This window comes from Crocuta crocuta, unplaced genomic scaffold (genome assembly GCF_008692635.1).
Source record: "Crocuta crocuta isolate KB4526 unplaced genomic scaffold, BGI_CrCroc_1.0 scaffold562, whole genome shotgun sequence".
NCBI lineage: Eukaryota > Metazoa > Chordata > Mammalia > Carnivora > Hyaenidae > Crocuta > Crocuta crocuta.
The window spans coordinates 317365-334605 of record NW_027531012.1 but is presented as its reverse complement, the minus strand read 5'-3'; the positions used below and the strand labels follow the sequence as shown (position 1 = coordinate 334605).

Genomic DNA, 17241 nt, shown 5'->3' with positions numbered 1-17241 from the left:
CGACGGCAGACTTGAGTAGCTATGACAGAGACCATATGGCCCACGGAGCTGAACATATGTACTATCTAGGCCTTCCCTTATAGAAGTAGTTTGCCCACCCCTGTGCTAGATACTGTTCTAAGTGTTCTACTTAAGCACTTTAATTTAATTCGTATGACAATCCCATAGAATGATGTAATTAACATTCCGGTTTTCCAGTAGTGAAAACCAATGCATGGAGTGGTTAGGTCATGTGCTCAGGATCATTCTAGTAATAAATGACAAGACCAGCCTTTGAAACCATGCATGCTGGCTCCAGAGCTCAGCTGCTTATGCTCCACACATACTGTTCCTCCAGAGATGGAAGTTCAAGTTCAGAAAACTTGAAGAAGTTGCTCCAATTCATGCAAGGTCTGGATGGATACAAATCTCAATCCACCTGCTCTATCCCTCTGGCTAATATATTCACTCAGACATTCACACAATGTCAGTGCCTGGCCCCTGGTAGACATTCAACAAATGTTCAAACTATTCTGTTGGGACATACATGGGAAATACGGAGATCCTCCTTATGCAAAACCAATAAATGCAGAAGAAATGTATAAGCACTTTTTCTGAAGTTAAAAAGCACTTCTGGTTGATAACTGAATAATCACCTATGGGTTCTCAAAACTGAGTCACATGTCAAGCAGTTCAAACTCTCCTNGGGGAAAGCAGGGGGCTTCCACTGAGCCAGGGCCTGGTGGGAGCCAAACAGCACGGAGAGCTGCTGGGGGCGGCCTGGCAGGGGGTGTGGCTGGGCATAGGAGCCGAAGATGACCAAGTTCCCAAATCCAAACTCTTCTATATGACTCAGGTCACATCCCACGATGAATTCATTGAAGGACAAAGAGTCCTGTTGGAAAACAGCTTTGCCATCTGTGACAAGGAAGTCATTGTTTTCACAAGCAAAGCTCTTTACATTGGCAAAGGAGACATGAGCTAGGACCAGATGGGAGGCAGAGCCGTCCAGAAATGTTGACATGAAGACACGAGCGGTGTCATTGAAATAAATGATTCGTTTGGACTGCGGCTTCACTGCAAAGTCCTTTAATGTGAAACTCTCCACAATACGTAGGGCTTCCGAGTCCCTCCCAGATGGCACAGGGAGATCTACTCTATAAATGCCGTCTTTCAGGAGATAAAACACATACCTGACATAGGAGCAAAAGAAGCCATGCGTGATCCAGTGCAAGGGTGGATGGGTAACACTTTGTCCTGTTGTGCAGTCAGAACCTCTTATTTTACCAGTCACAGAGTCCAGGGTGTACCAAGGTGCAAAACACTAAAGGTAGTTACTAAAGATATGCACTATTCATTTAAGTCAGATGCTGAAACATTGCAAATTTTCGCTTACAACGCTTTGTCTCCCAATTATATGTGTGACTTCTAAGAAATCAGAAAATTTAAGAGCAAGAAGGTCTTTAAGATTTTCTAATGAAGCCTACTTTTATTTTTTTTAATGTTTCATTATTTTTTGGGAAAGTGCAAGCGGGGGAGGGGCAGAGAGAGGGGGACAGAGGATCTGAAGTGGGCTTTGCACTAAGAGCAGTGAGCCCTGTGTGGGGCTCAGACTCGCAAACGGGGAGATCACAACCTGAGCTGACGTCAGATGCTCACCTGACTGAGCCACCCAGGTGCCCCCTAAGTAAGCCTACTTTTAAAGGAAAGCATATTATATAGAAATTACATGGCTAAATGTGTTATTTATCGTAAAATACTTTTCTCCAAAATCCACATATTCTTAAACCTAATTCTTTCAATAAATTTCCCCATGCATTGTGAATGATAAAATAAAGCAAAAAGGTTTAACCTATTTTAAAACCACAGTTATTACGTTGCCATATATATATATGCCATATATATATAACTACTTTGCATTTTGGAGTAGACGAAGGGTTTTTTTTTTTTTAGTATTTACAATTGAGTGGGGCAATAGAGCTGCCACTTTACAAATCATGAAGAACTGCCCCACAAGACAGCAATACAGCTGGGATGGACCACCCAGCAGTTAGGAGAAGCCAATGGAAATCTCAGGGTAACAGTGAAGTGAGTTTTTAATAATAAAAACACCACCAAAATATTTCATTGATAAACCAAATCTGCAAATAGAATTTGAACTAAAACATAAAACTATTAATTTGGATGAAGCTAATTTTGAATGTGTGATCATGGAGACAGATGTTAACAAAAGTGTATGTCTGCTTAGTAAATCTTTCTTACCACAACCCCGGGAATGGACAAGATTCCAACATCTCGTCACAACTGTCCACTTATTTTCTTTGTCCTATTCAGGCCTACTCTAGTTCTCCTTGATGACTATTCCAAATCTTTATCAATATGCTCGACTCCTGTGCTAGAATAATATCTGAGCTATTAACTCCACGCTGAGATGTGAACCTATGTTCTTTGTCTTAAGAGAGGGTTGTAGCAGGCAAAAAGCAGAAACTTTTTAAAACTTGGCTCTTCACTGCCTGCTTCTGTTTCCCAAATTCAAAGCGATTAAGGGAATATAGAGGGACTTCAGAGTAGATAAGAACAAGATATGGCGTGAATATTACAATCCTTGAACTGAAATAGAAAGGAGTGCTGGTCTTTAACCCTCTTTGCCACTTAGGAGGGGAAAGAAAAGAGAGGGAAGGTTATAGCAGAGCTGGGGTGTTCAGGGGAAGAAGGCAGAGGTGAGAAAGAGAAGAAGCAGGGGTAGGGAAGAAGGGCAGAGGCTTAGAAGCCTCAATGAGTGAATAACTCACTGGTACAAAATAACAGCATAAAGGAAACCATTTTTTAATGTTTTTTTAATGTTTGTTTATTTTGGAGAGAGAGAGAGTGGGGGAGCAGAGGGGGATGCAGAGGATACAAAGCGGGCTCTGCGCTGACAGCCGAGAGCCCCGTGCAGGGCTGGGACTACTGAACTGCAAGATCATGACCTGAGCCAAAGTCAGACACTTAACCGACTGAGCCACCCAGGTGCCCAAAGGAAACCATTTTTAATGCAGGAGAGTAAATGATTTCACACACCTGGAATTCCCTAGGAACACTATATGCAAAGTGTTGCTGAAAGTTACATGCTGATTTTTATAGAAACTCTATTATTGTATAGGGTGATGATTAGAAGACAGATCCTGGAAGCTAAGTACTGGTCCCAGTACTTAGAGTACTGGGTACTTAGTACTCTTTGAAAAAGAGCTGTGAGATCTTTGCAAGTACTAACCTGTGCTTTACTTTCCTATCTGTAAACTAACATAGTAAAAGTACTTACTTCATAGGGTTGAACAAGAACTAAATGGATTTTTGAAAGTAGTACACTTAGCAGCACATATTAAATGCCCAATTAATATTAATTATCATTTTCATTTCTAGTCACTTTTCAAAATCTAAGCACAAAACAATTTTATCCTAATGGAAAAAAGAGCCACCAAAAATCTCACTGAGATGAATTTTGAGTGATTGATATAGTGGGTGAATTTTATTCTCCTTATTGTATTTATTATCGATAATATTATAATCATATTTATTATTATTTTAGTGGGTGAAGTTTATTTATAAAATGAGTCTTTCTGTGCAACTGCCGGCAACAAGGTTCATTTCACAGGATCTTAGACTTTTACAATAGAGAAAGATAATATCCAGGGAGCCCAAAGGACTTACCCTACATCACAGTGTTTTTAAAATACATTCGTGAATTCAATGATTCATTCAATCTTAAGACAAAATAAGTAACTAGTAAATTATGAATCAATATGAATAGAAAACTTGATTTCAGATCAATAAAGAGCAACCTTTTTTTAAGAATATCATTTCATGGGGTGCTGGGTGGCTTAGTTGGTTAAGCGTCCGACTTTCGCTTAGGTCATGATCTCACGGTTTGTGGGCTCAAGCCCCGCGTCGGGCTCTGTGCTGACAGCCAGCTCGGAGCCTGGAGCCTGTTTCAAATTCTGTGTCTCCCTCTCTCTCTGACCCTCCCCTGCTCACACTGTCTCTCTCTCTCTCTCCTAGAAATAAATAAAACATTAAAAAAAAAAGAATATCATTTCATGAAAAATAAAAAGTACCATGGGCTTTATATTTTGTTTTCATTCAAACCTAAAACAATTTTATTCCTACAAGAAAGAAAAAAATTACTCTTGCAAACATTGGCCTTGCTTATTAGTTATTAACTTGTTATCTGTTCACATTAAAAAAATAATATTCACAAAATAATTTTCTGTGTTTACATCCTTCACATTTGTGTACATTTGGAGATCACAAAATATATTCACAGGGAATACCTCATTTCATCTCCAAAATAACCCAACTGGGCAAGCATTGTTGTCTTCCACATATGAATGGATAAACCAAAAGTCACAGACACAAAGTTCTTTGCTCCAAGTCATACTGCAATTTAAGCAGGACAGCTGAGCTAAAATGTGTCCGTTTCATTTCTGGGGGGAAAATAGATATTTATAATGGGAAATTTTTCCTTGTTATTAACCATCAATAGCTGTGTCCCAAGGTGGGTGATAGCATCTATCTTGCTGAGCCAGCTTCTGATAGGTCCGAGAACCAGACCAGAGAAATGAATTGGTGCTGAATTGCTCAGCAAAAAGAAACAGTACAAGGAAAGGGAGCACAATCAGGAAGGACTTCCCACAGGGAGTGTTGAGGGAGCAGAGGAACCCAGAGTCATGCCATAAAATGACAAATTCAGGACTGGAATCTCTCCCTGAGTCCCACAGAAGAGATCTTTCCCATACATCCCACACACTTGCAAAAAGTTCGCAAGTAATTTCCTCATGGCTCTATAGAAGGAAAACTTTGCCTAAAATTGTATTTGATTTGATTAGAAATAAGATCCATAGATTGGCTCTTCAAATTCTATGATGTTTCATTATCGAGAAACTTTTCCAAAGATTCTTGCCAAGGAAGAATATTCATAGTTATAAGGTTAACACATACCCATTGTATGAATCAGCCACAATTTTTTGAGGTGTGGTAATTGAGGGAGGAGTAATTTCTTCAACGTTTGAGCAGTTCTCTAAATCACAGGTGTACGCCTAGAGAATCAAGCATGCATCAGTATAGATCAGTGTCTGTCATATTCAGTTTGGCCAACAAGCATTTCTTTTTTTTATTTTTTAACTGTGTCCCCCACCCTCACCCTGTCTCTAACAATAAGTATTCCTGAGCATCTGTTCTGTGCTTAGAATTTGCTAGTCACTGATCACTTTTCAAATATATTTAAAAAAAAAAAAACCTTAAAAGTTAGTTTTAGGGGTCCCTGGGTGGCTAAGTTGGTTAAGCGTCTGACTTCGGCTCAGGTCATGATCTCACAGTTCGTGGGTTTGAGCCCCGTGTCAGGTTCTGTGCTGCCAGCTAGCTCAGAGTCTGGAGCCTGTTTTGGATTCTGTGTCTCCCTCTTTCTCTGACCCTCCCCTGCTCATGTTGCCTGTCTCTCTCTCAGAAATAAATAAAACATTTTTAAAAAAGTTAGTTTTATATCCTCATGGGTGTGCGTCTTGTTTATATCAATGAAATATAAAAACCTATTTTCCTGGCTTGTGGAAGCACTCAACTATTTTTTTTAAGATTTTTCTTTTTTAATTTGAGAGAGAGAACACGAGCAGAGGAACAGGCATGGCAGGAGGTGGGGGGAGGAGAGAAAGAGAGAAAGAGAGAGAGAAAGAGAGAGAGAGAGAGAGAGACTCCTAAGCAGCCTCTAGACTTAGCTCAGAGCCCAACACAAAGCTCAATCACATGACCCTGGGACCGTGGCCTGAGCTGAAATCAAGAGTTGGACACTCACCTGACTGTGTCACTCAGGCACCCCAAAGATTTTCCTTAAGTAATGTGTACACCCAACATGGGGCTCGAACTTACCATCCCAAGAGCAAGAGTCACATGCTCAATTGACTGAACCAGTCAGGCACCCCTCAACCATTTTTAATATTTAAGCTATATCCAAGTGTATGGGCTTCCAGTAATGGTGATTACAATAGGCCTGTCCCTTTGAAATAAGGAAACTTGAAACACATCAAGACTGTCTTCTCAAAGATTTCAGTAATACTGTATTTTCAGAGACCTACTAAAGTTACCTCTGGTTATTTTATAATTTAAACTACTTGCAGTTGATTTTAATCATAATTGGTAGTCTAGTGATAGCACAGATACAACCACTCTCTTATACAAAATGAATTATCACTAATATAATAGGCCCATGGCTCTAAAAAATCACAAATAAAGATGACTTAAAAGTAGGTCAGGACTAGTCCTAGGTAAATTCTGGACCTGCCTATGGACCAGATCTATGATTCATTGCTAAACCAGCATCTAAAACACAATAAATATTCACTGAGTATTTATTGAATGAATTATGTTTACTTGTAAACATACCAAGATATGCATGTGAGCATCAATATCTAGTTATTCAGTTTAAATCTCAGACTAACCCGTTCATCCATGATGAAATACATTCTCTGATACAGCCAGTCTATGGAAATGGAAGAAATTAATCCTGAACCTCTGTAAAAAATTCTCAGGTCAGACACATCCGACATGTTGGCAGCCTCTTTCACCCATATGAGAGTTCCTTCAGAGAAATAAACAACTTGCTGGTGGACATTAATCGATATTCCTAAAAGAGCCATGCAAATACATGTGTATTATTACATAACAACCAGAAAAAAACTGTACATGAAAGGAAATGTATTTCATTTCATTTTTAATAAGGAGGTCAAAACAGAAGTCAGTCTGGATCTTTTTTTTTTTTTCACATGAAGGAAACATTTCTTTCTGTCACACTGACCTGTAATATTATGGTGTATTGCATCTGAATGAAGGCAATGTGCTTCATCCACTAGATGCTTTAAAGATCTCTTTCTTAGAGAAGATTTTCTGGATAAAAAGAGCCACTGTTCCTCTTCTTGAGCTAAAACAATAACACGATTTACAGACAGATCAACCACATGCATAGTGACACACACAAAAACACCATTACCATCCTTCAAAGCAAGGCAACTAATGCTTGAAAGAGGCTGGTCAGATTTTTGTCTGAAGGCACTGGGACATTTCAACTGCAGTATAAATTACATTAGTCCATGATGAGGGGAGGGAAGTACAGGGTCAATCAAGTAGGATTTATACGTATGCGCCTCTAAGGGTCCCCAAAATAATATCACATAAAGAATCACCATTTGCTACAGCCTTGCCCCAGTAGGAGCTCAGCTCATTACCCCCAGCCATGAGAATGTGACTGCTTGGTGGAGGTGGTCCAGCCCAGGCCAGACTGGGCTGTTGCATAACACCAGACAGACATTGCTTGTCTCTGTTTTTTCTTCAATGATCTCTCCCTCTGAGGCCAGAGAAAAGTCCTTAGAGCAATGAAATCTGAGGACCGCAGAGCTCTGCTTGACGTCCCACTCAACTGGAGACTGATGCAGTGTGTGTTGATGAACACTTTTAGGGCAATTAATAAAAATTATGCAATAATTGCAGTCAACAACAACCTTAAGCCTGTTCTATATTTAACTCGCCCTTCGGATGCTTCTTACATAACAAAAATGCCTCTCCTTTCCTAGAGCCTGGTAACAGCCAAAAAACCAAAGGCTAGTGATAGATGACATTCAGTACACACTGGCATAGACGCGTGCAGATTAGGGTAAGGGTCAGTCCGTTCAGGGAATGGTAGTCTGGTGAAAACAGAAAACAGACGCCCAGAATTCTGAATCTTTCCATGTAATTCCAAACTCCTACTAGTGTCCCCCAAATATTTCTAGTGCTTCTTAGAAAGCATTTTCATTATTATTTTGCCCACACACAGGCATCATATAGGAAGCATTCAATCTCTCAAGGCAATCGTTAAAATGCCAAAGAGGAAAAAAAAAAATACTTGCAAATAAATAACAAAAGCTAATTTGGTAGATTGAATATTAAAAATGGTAAAATGTAAATTATTATATCCAGATATATTTAAAAACCTTAAGGAGAATGGAAGAAAAAATATCTTAAACGTATTCATTGATGATACATAATATAAAATGGGGGTGAGGGTCAAAAGATTATATGTATCCCTAAGTATATAAAGATGAGTCACAATCACTAGTAATTTTATCTGAAAATAAGGATTTGCTTGAGGCCATTTTTTATCCCTAAATTTTTCATTCTAATTTTTAAATTCCTAAATTCTAATTTAAGAACTTTGGTCTAATAACTTCCTTCTGTTTCTCAAATAATGGGATTCATTTAAAATCAAAAGCTTACCAAGTACCAAGAGACAGTGTTTATTTGGGCAGAAGAGGTGGGGTTCCTGGGATCAGCCAGATGGCCCCAGACTCTGAGCTCTGAACCCACCCTTGCCAACCCTCAGTTCCTGAGTAACAGAAGGACTTTCCCAGGCTGTACCTGCTGAGGATGGAGTGGTAATATTTGATTCTGCTTCTGGCCCCTCACCAACTTCATTTACTGCTGCAACGGAAAACCTATTCCAAAAACAATTTGGAAAGATGTGTTTCACATGGCATGGTGTGAACATGGGATGAAAAGAGAAGGAGCAATAATATTTCTATTTAAAGAACAATGTGGCAATGCATGGATCTAGTTTCTCGTACCACTGCTCAGCACCGAAACAACCATCAATCACATCCTTGTTTGCATTCCCCATAGAACAGGTCAGGGTCACAGAGGTCAAAAACTGAACTCTGCTATCTGCATGACCCCCATTCCTACCCTAATTTAAAGAGGCATTAGTAAATGGTAGAAAAGCTAACAGTAATAAAATAATCCCCCTAACAGTTAATTTTAAGAAAAAAAAAGCACCACAAACAGAGTTTCACCTCCTTACTTTTATCATGATTAAATGAAAAAATGGTACTCATGGTGTTTATGATGTCTTTATTAGTTTCGATTTGTAAGGATCCTCTGATACATATATATTCTCAAAATATATATACATATATATTATATATTCTCAAAATATAATAGAAGTATTTGAGAATGTTTTTGCTTAGGACACTGTAATCTCTCAAACACACACACTTGAGGAAAGCTACAATAACTCCAACCCAGCAGCACAAAGTCAATGGGAGTTCGCCAAATACATTTAAACAACTTTTGGGCCATATTTCTTCAATAATTATTATGCCTGCAGCCATGATGGCTACAATTTCCTTGCACCACTTAATTCTTACCTGTAGGTGGTGTTTGGTAGAGTGGAGTAAAACTGGAAACTGGTTCTCTGGGTCCCTGAGTCTAATTGTTGATTTTTGCTGATCAGCCTTAAGTTATAACCCAAAATAGGTCCTCCTGGGAATTGTGGTGGGGCCCAACTGACTTCCACAGTGTCAGGACTTGAGCTCTCAATATTCCTAATGGAAGGAGGAGTCTCCGGAACTAGAAGAGGTAACGGTGACATGGTAAAGCAGGAAAATTACTGGCGAAAATGTAAATCGGATAGGAAAAACGTTTAGTTTCTTGAAGTGTAAATTAAATATTTTTAATAATATTCAAAATAAGCGATAGAAAGTGGTAAGATATCTATAGGCTGCAACTCTTGATCCCTGAATGACACCAGTTACCTACTTTCCTAAGGGACACTTCCAAACATTACTTTCCTTGCATCTACTTTATGAAATAAAATGAAAAGTGGAGGTATGCAAATAGGAGAAATGTTCCAGAAAAAAATTATCAAAAATCTCCAGAGATCTGAATGAATTGAAACTGTAGGGTCGAGTCCGGTGAGGAAGGAGAGGAGAAGCTATAATAAAACGGGAGTCAATGATTAACGTGAGTTGAAAGAAGTAAATCCTGGGCCTTTTCACTCGGAAGAGTGCTATAGCCCGACTAGCTCCAGCTGAAGATACGGGTTCAGATAAGCAGGAATTAGAACAGTGTGCTTCCCTCTTGCTGTCATGAGCTCCGCTGGCCTTCGCTGTGTGTTCCTTTGTCCCAGCTCCCAGGGTTCCCTGGAATCCAAGCTGACTGTATTTTAGCAGGACCCTCTCCCTTACGAAGGATTAAAGGAACACGCGTGAATTAATTAAGCATCCACTCACAGACTTTAGAAGCTATCTAAGTAGCAAAGAGCAGAAAGAAAAACAAATGATCTAACAGCTCATCTGCCCTTCATGCCTCCACCTACATCTCATACCTCCCACCCCCGAAACCACACTCTTTTATTTCCTCTTCCCAGAGAAAGACATACTCTGATGACACTTTGTTCTTGTGTAGACTTCGCTCCCTCTGAACACTTTTGGCAAATGCTCTGCATCACTCCTGACTAATGAGAGTTGGTAGAAATAAAACAGTTCAGTCTTCACAGTGGATGAGGTTTTTTTTTTAATGTTTTATTTATTTCTAGGAGAGAGAGAGAGACAGCGTGAGCAGGGGAGGGTCAGAGAGGAGGGAGTCACAGACTCTGAAACAGGCTCCAGGCTCTGAGCTGGCAGTCAACACAGAGCCCGACGCGGGGCTCGAACCCACGAACCGCGAGATCATGACCTAAGCGAAAGTCGGACGCTTAACCAACTAAGCCACCCAGGTGCCCCATCACAGTGGATGAGTTTTTAAAGAGCCTGTCAATTGATCTCTCAGCCTTTCTCTGGTACAATTCCTCCTCAACTCTCAGACTAATCTTTGAAAAACACAAACCTCACTGTGTCAACTCCTCTGCTCCATGCACTCAGTCACTTTGCTGAACAGAGGGGTACAAATCATCTTTCACTGACCAGAATCAGGAGGTCAAAAAACCTAATTCATTAGGATCAATGCTCAGATACGATCTGCTTCACTTTGAGCGAGTTAGATGCCGCCTACATGGTGAGGTGTGATTAATTTCCAAATCTCTCCCACAAAAGTCCTCCCTGAAAGGTTGGTCAGGTTGGGCAAGATAATCCCTGCCTAATAACCATTCCACTTGGTTAAGAAATTAGCTTCATAAGGGCACCATCTAAAATCATACATTTCCCATCATGAAAAGAAGCCCCTTTTGGAACACAAAACAGAGACTTAGAAGTTTCAGTGTGGTTAGAAAAGTGAGGAAGAACTGAAGAATAAGGTGCTATCCATGAAAAGGATACCCAGTGTAGGTCTGGAATACCTGGAGGACATGAGAGCTTACAAATCCAGAAGAAAGGCCCAGAAATAGAAATAGAAAGCAACATTTGCCTTTGTTGTTATTTTGATTTGACTAGCCTTGTGCCCTCTCCAGCATCAGAAAATGCTCCAGCACTGTCAGAATGCATGAGGCATTAGTTTGAACAAAGAAAGATCCATCTATTCTACTCTGACCTGGAAGATTTCAAATATTGTCACAGGCCAGTGTCTGACCTGAGGGTCTGAGGAGGGTCAGGGAATAAGCCGCACAGGTGGCCACACACACAGCCTAAAATCTGATCAATAATAAGAGGGCACTGGTCGGGGAAGGGGAAAACTTCCTCAACCAGCTTCACCAGCTGTCCAGCTATGCGTACGGGCATAGCCTCGTTCAGCGTGAGGCTCTCTGCACACTGCCAGGTCTCCAGAGCTAGGGGTACAGGGACTTCTAACATCTGGCCTGGGGTAGCTAAGCCTGAGGTCCATTCAGCTAAGCCTGAGAGTAAAGGCACCAGACAGCTCTCCTTCATTGTCTGTCCCAGGCATCCACCCCCCCAACCAAAGTGCTCTCAGCTTGAATCCTTTTCCTAGTGTGGAAGTCACATCTTCAAAAGAAGAAATCAGACAATGCTCCAATATGTGTGCTGTTTTTTAAAAATCATGTCCGTTAAAATGTTAAAGTATTATCATAACCTCCATGCTGGTCACACGACGTCTGTGCTTCCAAATCTCTCTTATTTCCTCAATTCAGTCTATGTGTAGTTGACAAGATTTTCTTTTTAAGAAGCGTGTGAAGCAATTATTTCCCTGCTTTAAAACCATCCTTAACTCCTAGATGCTTATTGAGGCTAATACTGCTACCTTATTTAATACCTGATGTCCTTCACCCCATGCTCCATTTCCAAACCCCTAACAGACAGACCCTGTTCAAAATGTTCCTCTTACTCGGGCGCCTGGGTGGCTGAGACAGTTAAGTATCTGACTCCCANGGGGAGAAAAGAAGATTTCATTCACCATGAACCTCTGTCTGTCAAATCAGGAGAAGGGGTGTCTGTTTCATCTAGTGCTCTCAGGACTCTCTTGTTACGACTACATCTTGCTACAGAACTCACCTGAATAGGAAAAGATGCATATATTCAATTGATTAATATTTTGAAAATCAGCTGATCAGTCTGGCATCTTGTTTTTCCTGATAGAATTCATTNAGCAATTTGGCACTTTTAACAATTTGAAAAAAATCTGTGTGTATGTACATACATAGCTTTTAATACCTCAGTATAAGTCCAGCTTCCAGGAAGTTGTGTGTATTTCCACTGAATGATGTATTTTACTCCAGAGATGTTGGCAGATTTCCATCGTAATGTCACACTATGGCTTCCAATGGAAGAAGCAAAGGGTGCTGTGGGGAGCTCTGCATTTGCTGGGGAGAGAAGATTTCATTCACCATGAACCTCTGTCTGTCAAATCAGGAGAAGGGGTGTCTGTTTCAGCGCTTCCTTCCAGGTGAAGGGGCTGGGTGCCAGGAGAATGATACATAGGAGAATCATCCATTGTCCAAGAACGTGTATCCCAGTTTACACTACAATCCTGTTGTTATTACTCATCTTGTCAATGAAATTGACAAAATACATTATTTTTATTTTTTTAAGTTTATTTATTTTTGAGAGAGAGAGACAGAGCATGAGTGCAGGAGGAGCAGAGAGAGAAAGGGAGGAGACACAGAATCCGAAGCAGGCCCCAGGCTCCAAGCTGTCAGCGCAGAGCTCAACATGGTGCTCAAACTCACAAACTGTGAGATCACGACCTGAGTCAAAGTCAGATGCTTAACTGACTGAGCCTCTCAGGTGTCCCAATAAATTATTTTTATATGTACAAGGAGTTGTACCCCAAAGGATTCTATATTCAGTTGTTCTAGACCGTAAGAATATCTCATGTCTTAAAACTGGCAACACGCCTTTACTGGTGCTACTTTCAGGCACTATACAAGAGGCTAGAATTTGGAACAATATGTTCCACTGGGATGAAGCTATTTTACTTTACTTTTTCTATTTTCCAAAATTGTGACTGATTTAATGCTTTAGCTTACTTTTTCCTCCCAATTATTTATTGAATAAAATACAGATGACATAAAATTTACTATTTTAGTCATGTTTAAGTGTGTTCAGGAGTATTGAGTACATTTACATTGTTGTGCGACCATATCACCATCCATATCCAGAACTCTTTTCATCCTGCAAAACTGAAACTCTACCCATTAAACATAAACTTCCCATTCTTTACCCCCACCCCAGCCACTGGCAAACACCATTCTGCTTTCTGTCTCTATGATTTTGAATACTCTAATTCCTCACGTAAGTGTCATCAAATAGTATTTGTCTTTTTGTGACTGGCTGATCTCACTTAACATAATGTCCTTAAGATTCATCCATGTTGGAGCATATGTCAATTTCCTTCATTTTTAAGGATGAATAATATTCCATTGTGTGTATATATCAAATTTCACTTATCCATTCATGTTTCAATACTTGGATTGCTTTCATGTTTTAGCCATTGTGAATTCAACAAGAAGTGGATAGCATCAGTGTATAAATATCACTCCATGAGCCCTCTTTATTTTGAATATATACCCACAAGTGGAATTGCTGGATTATATGGTAAATCTGTCTAATTTTTTGAGGAGCCATCATGCTGTTTAGCACAGAGGCTATACCATTTTACATTCCCACCAACAATGCACAAGTGTTCCAACTACTTCACATCCTCATTAACACTTCTATTTATCTGGATTTCTTTGAGAGTAACCATTCTAATGAGTGAGGCTGTATTTTGTTGTGGTTTTAATTGGCATTTCCCTAATTATTTAGTGATGTTGAGTACCATTTCCTGTGCTTATCAATCATTTGCATATATTCTTTGAAGAAATATCCACTCAAGCTCTCTGCCAATTTGTGAATTGGATTGCTTGGTTTCTTTTGGTTGTTAAATTTTAAGAGTCTCAATATATTTAGATTATTAATCCCTTATCAGATATATGATTTGCAAATATTTTCTTCATTATGTTGTTGCCTTCTGCTCTATTGACAGTGTCTATTGATGCATATTTTTTTAATTTTCATGAAGTCCAATTTATCTATTTTTTCTTTTGTTGCCTTTGCTTTGTGTCATATCCAAGAAGTCATTGCCAAATCCAGTGCTGTAAAACTTTTGCTCTATTTTTAATTCTAAGAATGGTATAGTTTTAGGTCTTACATTTAGGTCATGAATCCATTTTGAGCTAATTTTTTCATATAATATTATGTAAGGGTCCAACTTCATTCTTTTGCATGTGGATATCCAGTTGTCCAACACCATTTACTGAAAAGATTATCTTTTCCCTGTTGAATAGTTTGGGCACCCTTGTCAAAAATCATTTGAATATCTATATGGGATTTATTTCTCAACTCTTTATTCTAATCCATTGGTCTATGTATCTGTCTTTTTGCCAATGTCACACCATTTTGATTACTGTAACTTATTACTATAATAAGTTTGAAATCAGGAAGTATGGGTCATCAAGCTTTGTTCTTCTTTTTAGGGTCTGGGGTCCCTTCAGATTCCATATAAATTTTAAAATGTGTTTTTCTGTTTCTACAAAAGATACTGAGATTTTGATAGGGATTACATTGGATCTGTAGGTTGTTTTGTGTTAGCATTGACATCTTAACTATATTGTCTTTCAATCCATGAATATGGGATATCTATTTATGTCTTCTTTGTTTAAGAGATGTCTTAAGTTTTATTTTGCTGGTCTTTGACCTCCTTGGTTAAGTTAGTTCCTAAGTTTTTTATGCTTACAGATGCTATTGTAAACAGAATTGCTTTCTTAATTTCCTTTTCAGATTGTTCATTCTTAGAGAATAGAAATGCAACTAATTTTCATGTATTAACTTTGTACACATTTATTAGTTCTAACAGTTTTTTGTGCTATCTTTAGCACTGTCTACATATAAGATCATCTTATCTGCAAACAGGGATAATCTTCCTTCCTCATTTCAAATTTGGATGGTTTATTTCTTTTTCCTGCCTGGTTGCTCTGGTTAGGACTTTCTGTACTATGTTGAATAGAAGGGTCAAAAGCAGCATCCTTGCCTTGTTCATGACCTTAAAGGGTACACTTTCTTTCATAAAAAAATAATCACTACTTTGGTTGAGAAAATAAAAGTTTTTGTAAGAAACTTAAAATGGGTAAATACAAACTTCCCTGACCTCACTCTTTCTGGTTAAAAGTTGACACTATTCTGATCACTATAGATACTGAATCTGGATTAATTAAAGTCCATACTACCAGAATATCCTGTGACCCAGAAAAAAGAAAGCCACTGTCATCTGAGGTTCTAGCCCACAGAAAGGCTTAGCACAACACTTCTCTGCTGATTCTTTAATTATGGTTCATTTTTAGCTGTTATAACTATACAAGCANCCCCCCCCTCCCCCCCCCCTCCATTTTACAGTGTGAGACACTTATTCATGGGGACTGGAATATGCAGTGGAAAACCTTTTTCAAAAAATAAAGGAAACCTCATTTGAAGTTGAGTCAGGAGGCCCTGATGGGGGAGCTCTCACATAGGTACCATTCTTTGCAGTCTGCATAACCAGCAGAGAGAAGGGCGATAAGAATGATCATGACAAAGAGGACATTTTTCATATGGGAATTTCTTTTTCTTTTTTTTTTTTAAGAAAAAAAAGGAAGATCTCTCCACACTCTAGCAACAATGCACTAACCACCGCTCACAGCCAATGAGAAACCACCACAACCTCGAACTCTTGTTCTTCTCCAGTGAACTTTTGTTCAAAACAACCCTTCCCAATTTCTCCCTTTGCTCTATAAAAGCTGACCTTCCTTTTGTTCTCCAAACAAAGGGTTTGCCACAGTTTGCTTGCCCTGAATTGCAATTCCTTTGCTATTCCTGAATAAACTTATACTGTTAGTGAAATAACTGGCTACTTTATTTTTAAGGTTGACACATGAAAGAGGAGTCCAGTGTGGAGTCGTCTGCAGAGTAGAGGGAGATCAAAAAAAATCGTAAAGAATGTAAGTTGAGAACTGGGTAGAAGGGACCAGAGTTATGTAAGTAAATGCACGTAAATGTGAACTTCATAGCTAAATGTAGAGATGTTTCAAAGCCATGGCAATGTGCATGGAAAATCAGAGGTCAAGTAAGTTTGTTCTAAGATAGCAGAACAAGAATCAACTAAATGAGAAAGAGAAGTGGAACTGAGCTGTATGCTCCTCTCAATACACAGCTGAGTTGTATCTACTTTCAATACACAGCTGAGTAGGTAAGAAAAGGCTCTGAAATCAGACAGCTGGGTTAAAATCAAGTTACTCCCTCTCTAGTTCATTCAAGTTCATCACTTTCTATGCAGCCATAAGCAAATATATATACTTTGTGCCTCATTTTCTCGTCTGTAAAATGGGAATAATAATAGTATGTATGCCTCTGAGCTCAAAAAGGACTAATATATATAAATTACTTTTAACAGTGCTTGACTCATAAATGTCTATTAAATATTGGTTCTTTTTATTTCAATATTGCTATTTGCACCATGTGGAAAAGAGACATGGATGGTATTTACAATAGAATAATATAGTAGACTCACGGATAGGTGGACTAGGTACCAGACTGTTAAGAGACAAACAGGGTCTTAAGTATATGGGCAAAAAGATTAATTATAACAAACTGAAGATATGGTCTGTAAGCACAGTTGATTTTATTTAGACTTGGTACATCTCATTTGTTAATGCTATATAGAAATTGATCTATAGCCAATGAGAAATATTAAATAAAGCACTGGTTACACTTGTATTATAACAATATATGTTATATTGTTAAGTTATAACATATAAGTTATATATATAACTTATAACTTACAAGTTAAGTTATTGGTATAATTCTGGACTATAAGAAAGGAATGTAAATCAAAGTTTCCCAAACTTTCTCAGTTCTGGCATCTTTAGTTTCTCAGTAATTTTTCCATAACTTCCTGGACCAAAAGAATTACCAAATACCTCCATGTATTAAGTATAACTTAAGTATGTATGTCCTTTAAACTTATCAGATGTTTGAAAAAAATAACGAACATAAATAAAAGACAATATATGTATTCAATTCTTAA

At 38.7% G+C, this 17241-nt stretch overlaps 1 protein-coding gene across 1 annotated transcript in view; it reads right to left on the bottom strand.

Moving 5' to 3' along the window:
- ROS1 (ROS proto-oncogene 1, receptor tyrosine kinase) overlaps window positions 1-17241 on the bottom strand; it is a 111945-nt gene that overhangs the window by 76582 nt on the left and 18122 nt on the right. The window contains exons 6-14 of the mRNA XM_077770835.1: window positions 12357-12505; window positions 12107-12197; window positions 11372-11581; window positions 9183-9384; window positions 8398-8474; window positions 6803-6925; window positions 6447-6631; window positions 4957-5054; window positions 679-1172 (exon numbers count right to left, since the gene is read on the bottom strand). Coding sequence (XP_077626961.1) covers window positions 679-1172; window positions 4957-5054; window positions 6447-6631; window positions 6803-6925; window positions 8398-8474; window positions 9183-9384; window positions 11372-11581; window positions 12107-12197; window positions 12357-12505 — 1629 coding nt within the window. The remainder of the gene's footprint in view (window positions 1-678; window positions 1173-4956; window positions 5055-6446; window positions 6632-6802; window positions 6926-8397; window positions 8475-9182; window positions 9385-11371; window positions 11582-12106; window positions 12198-12356; window positions 12506-17241) is intronic.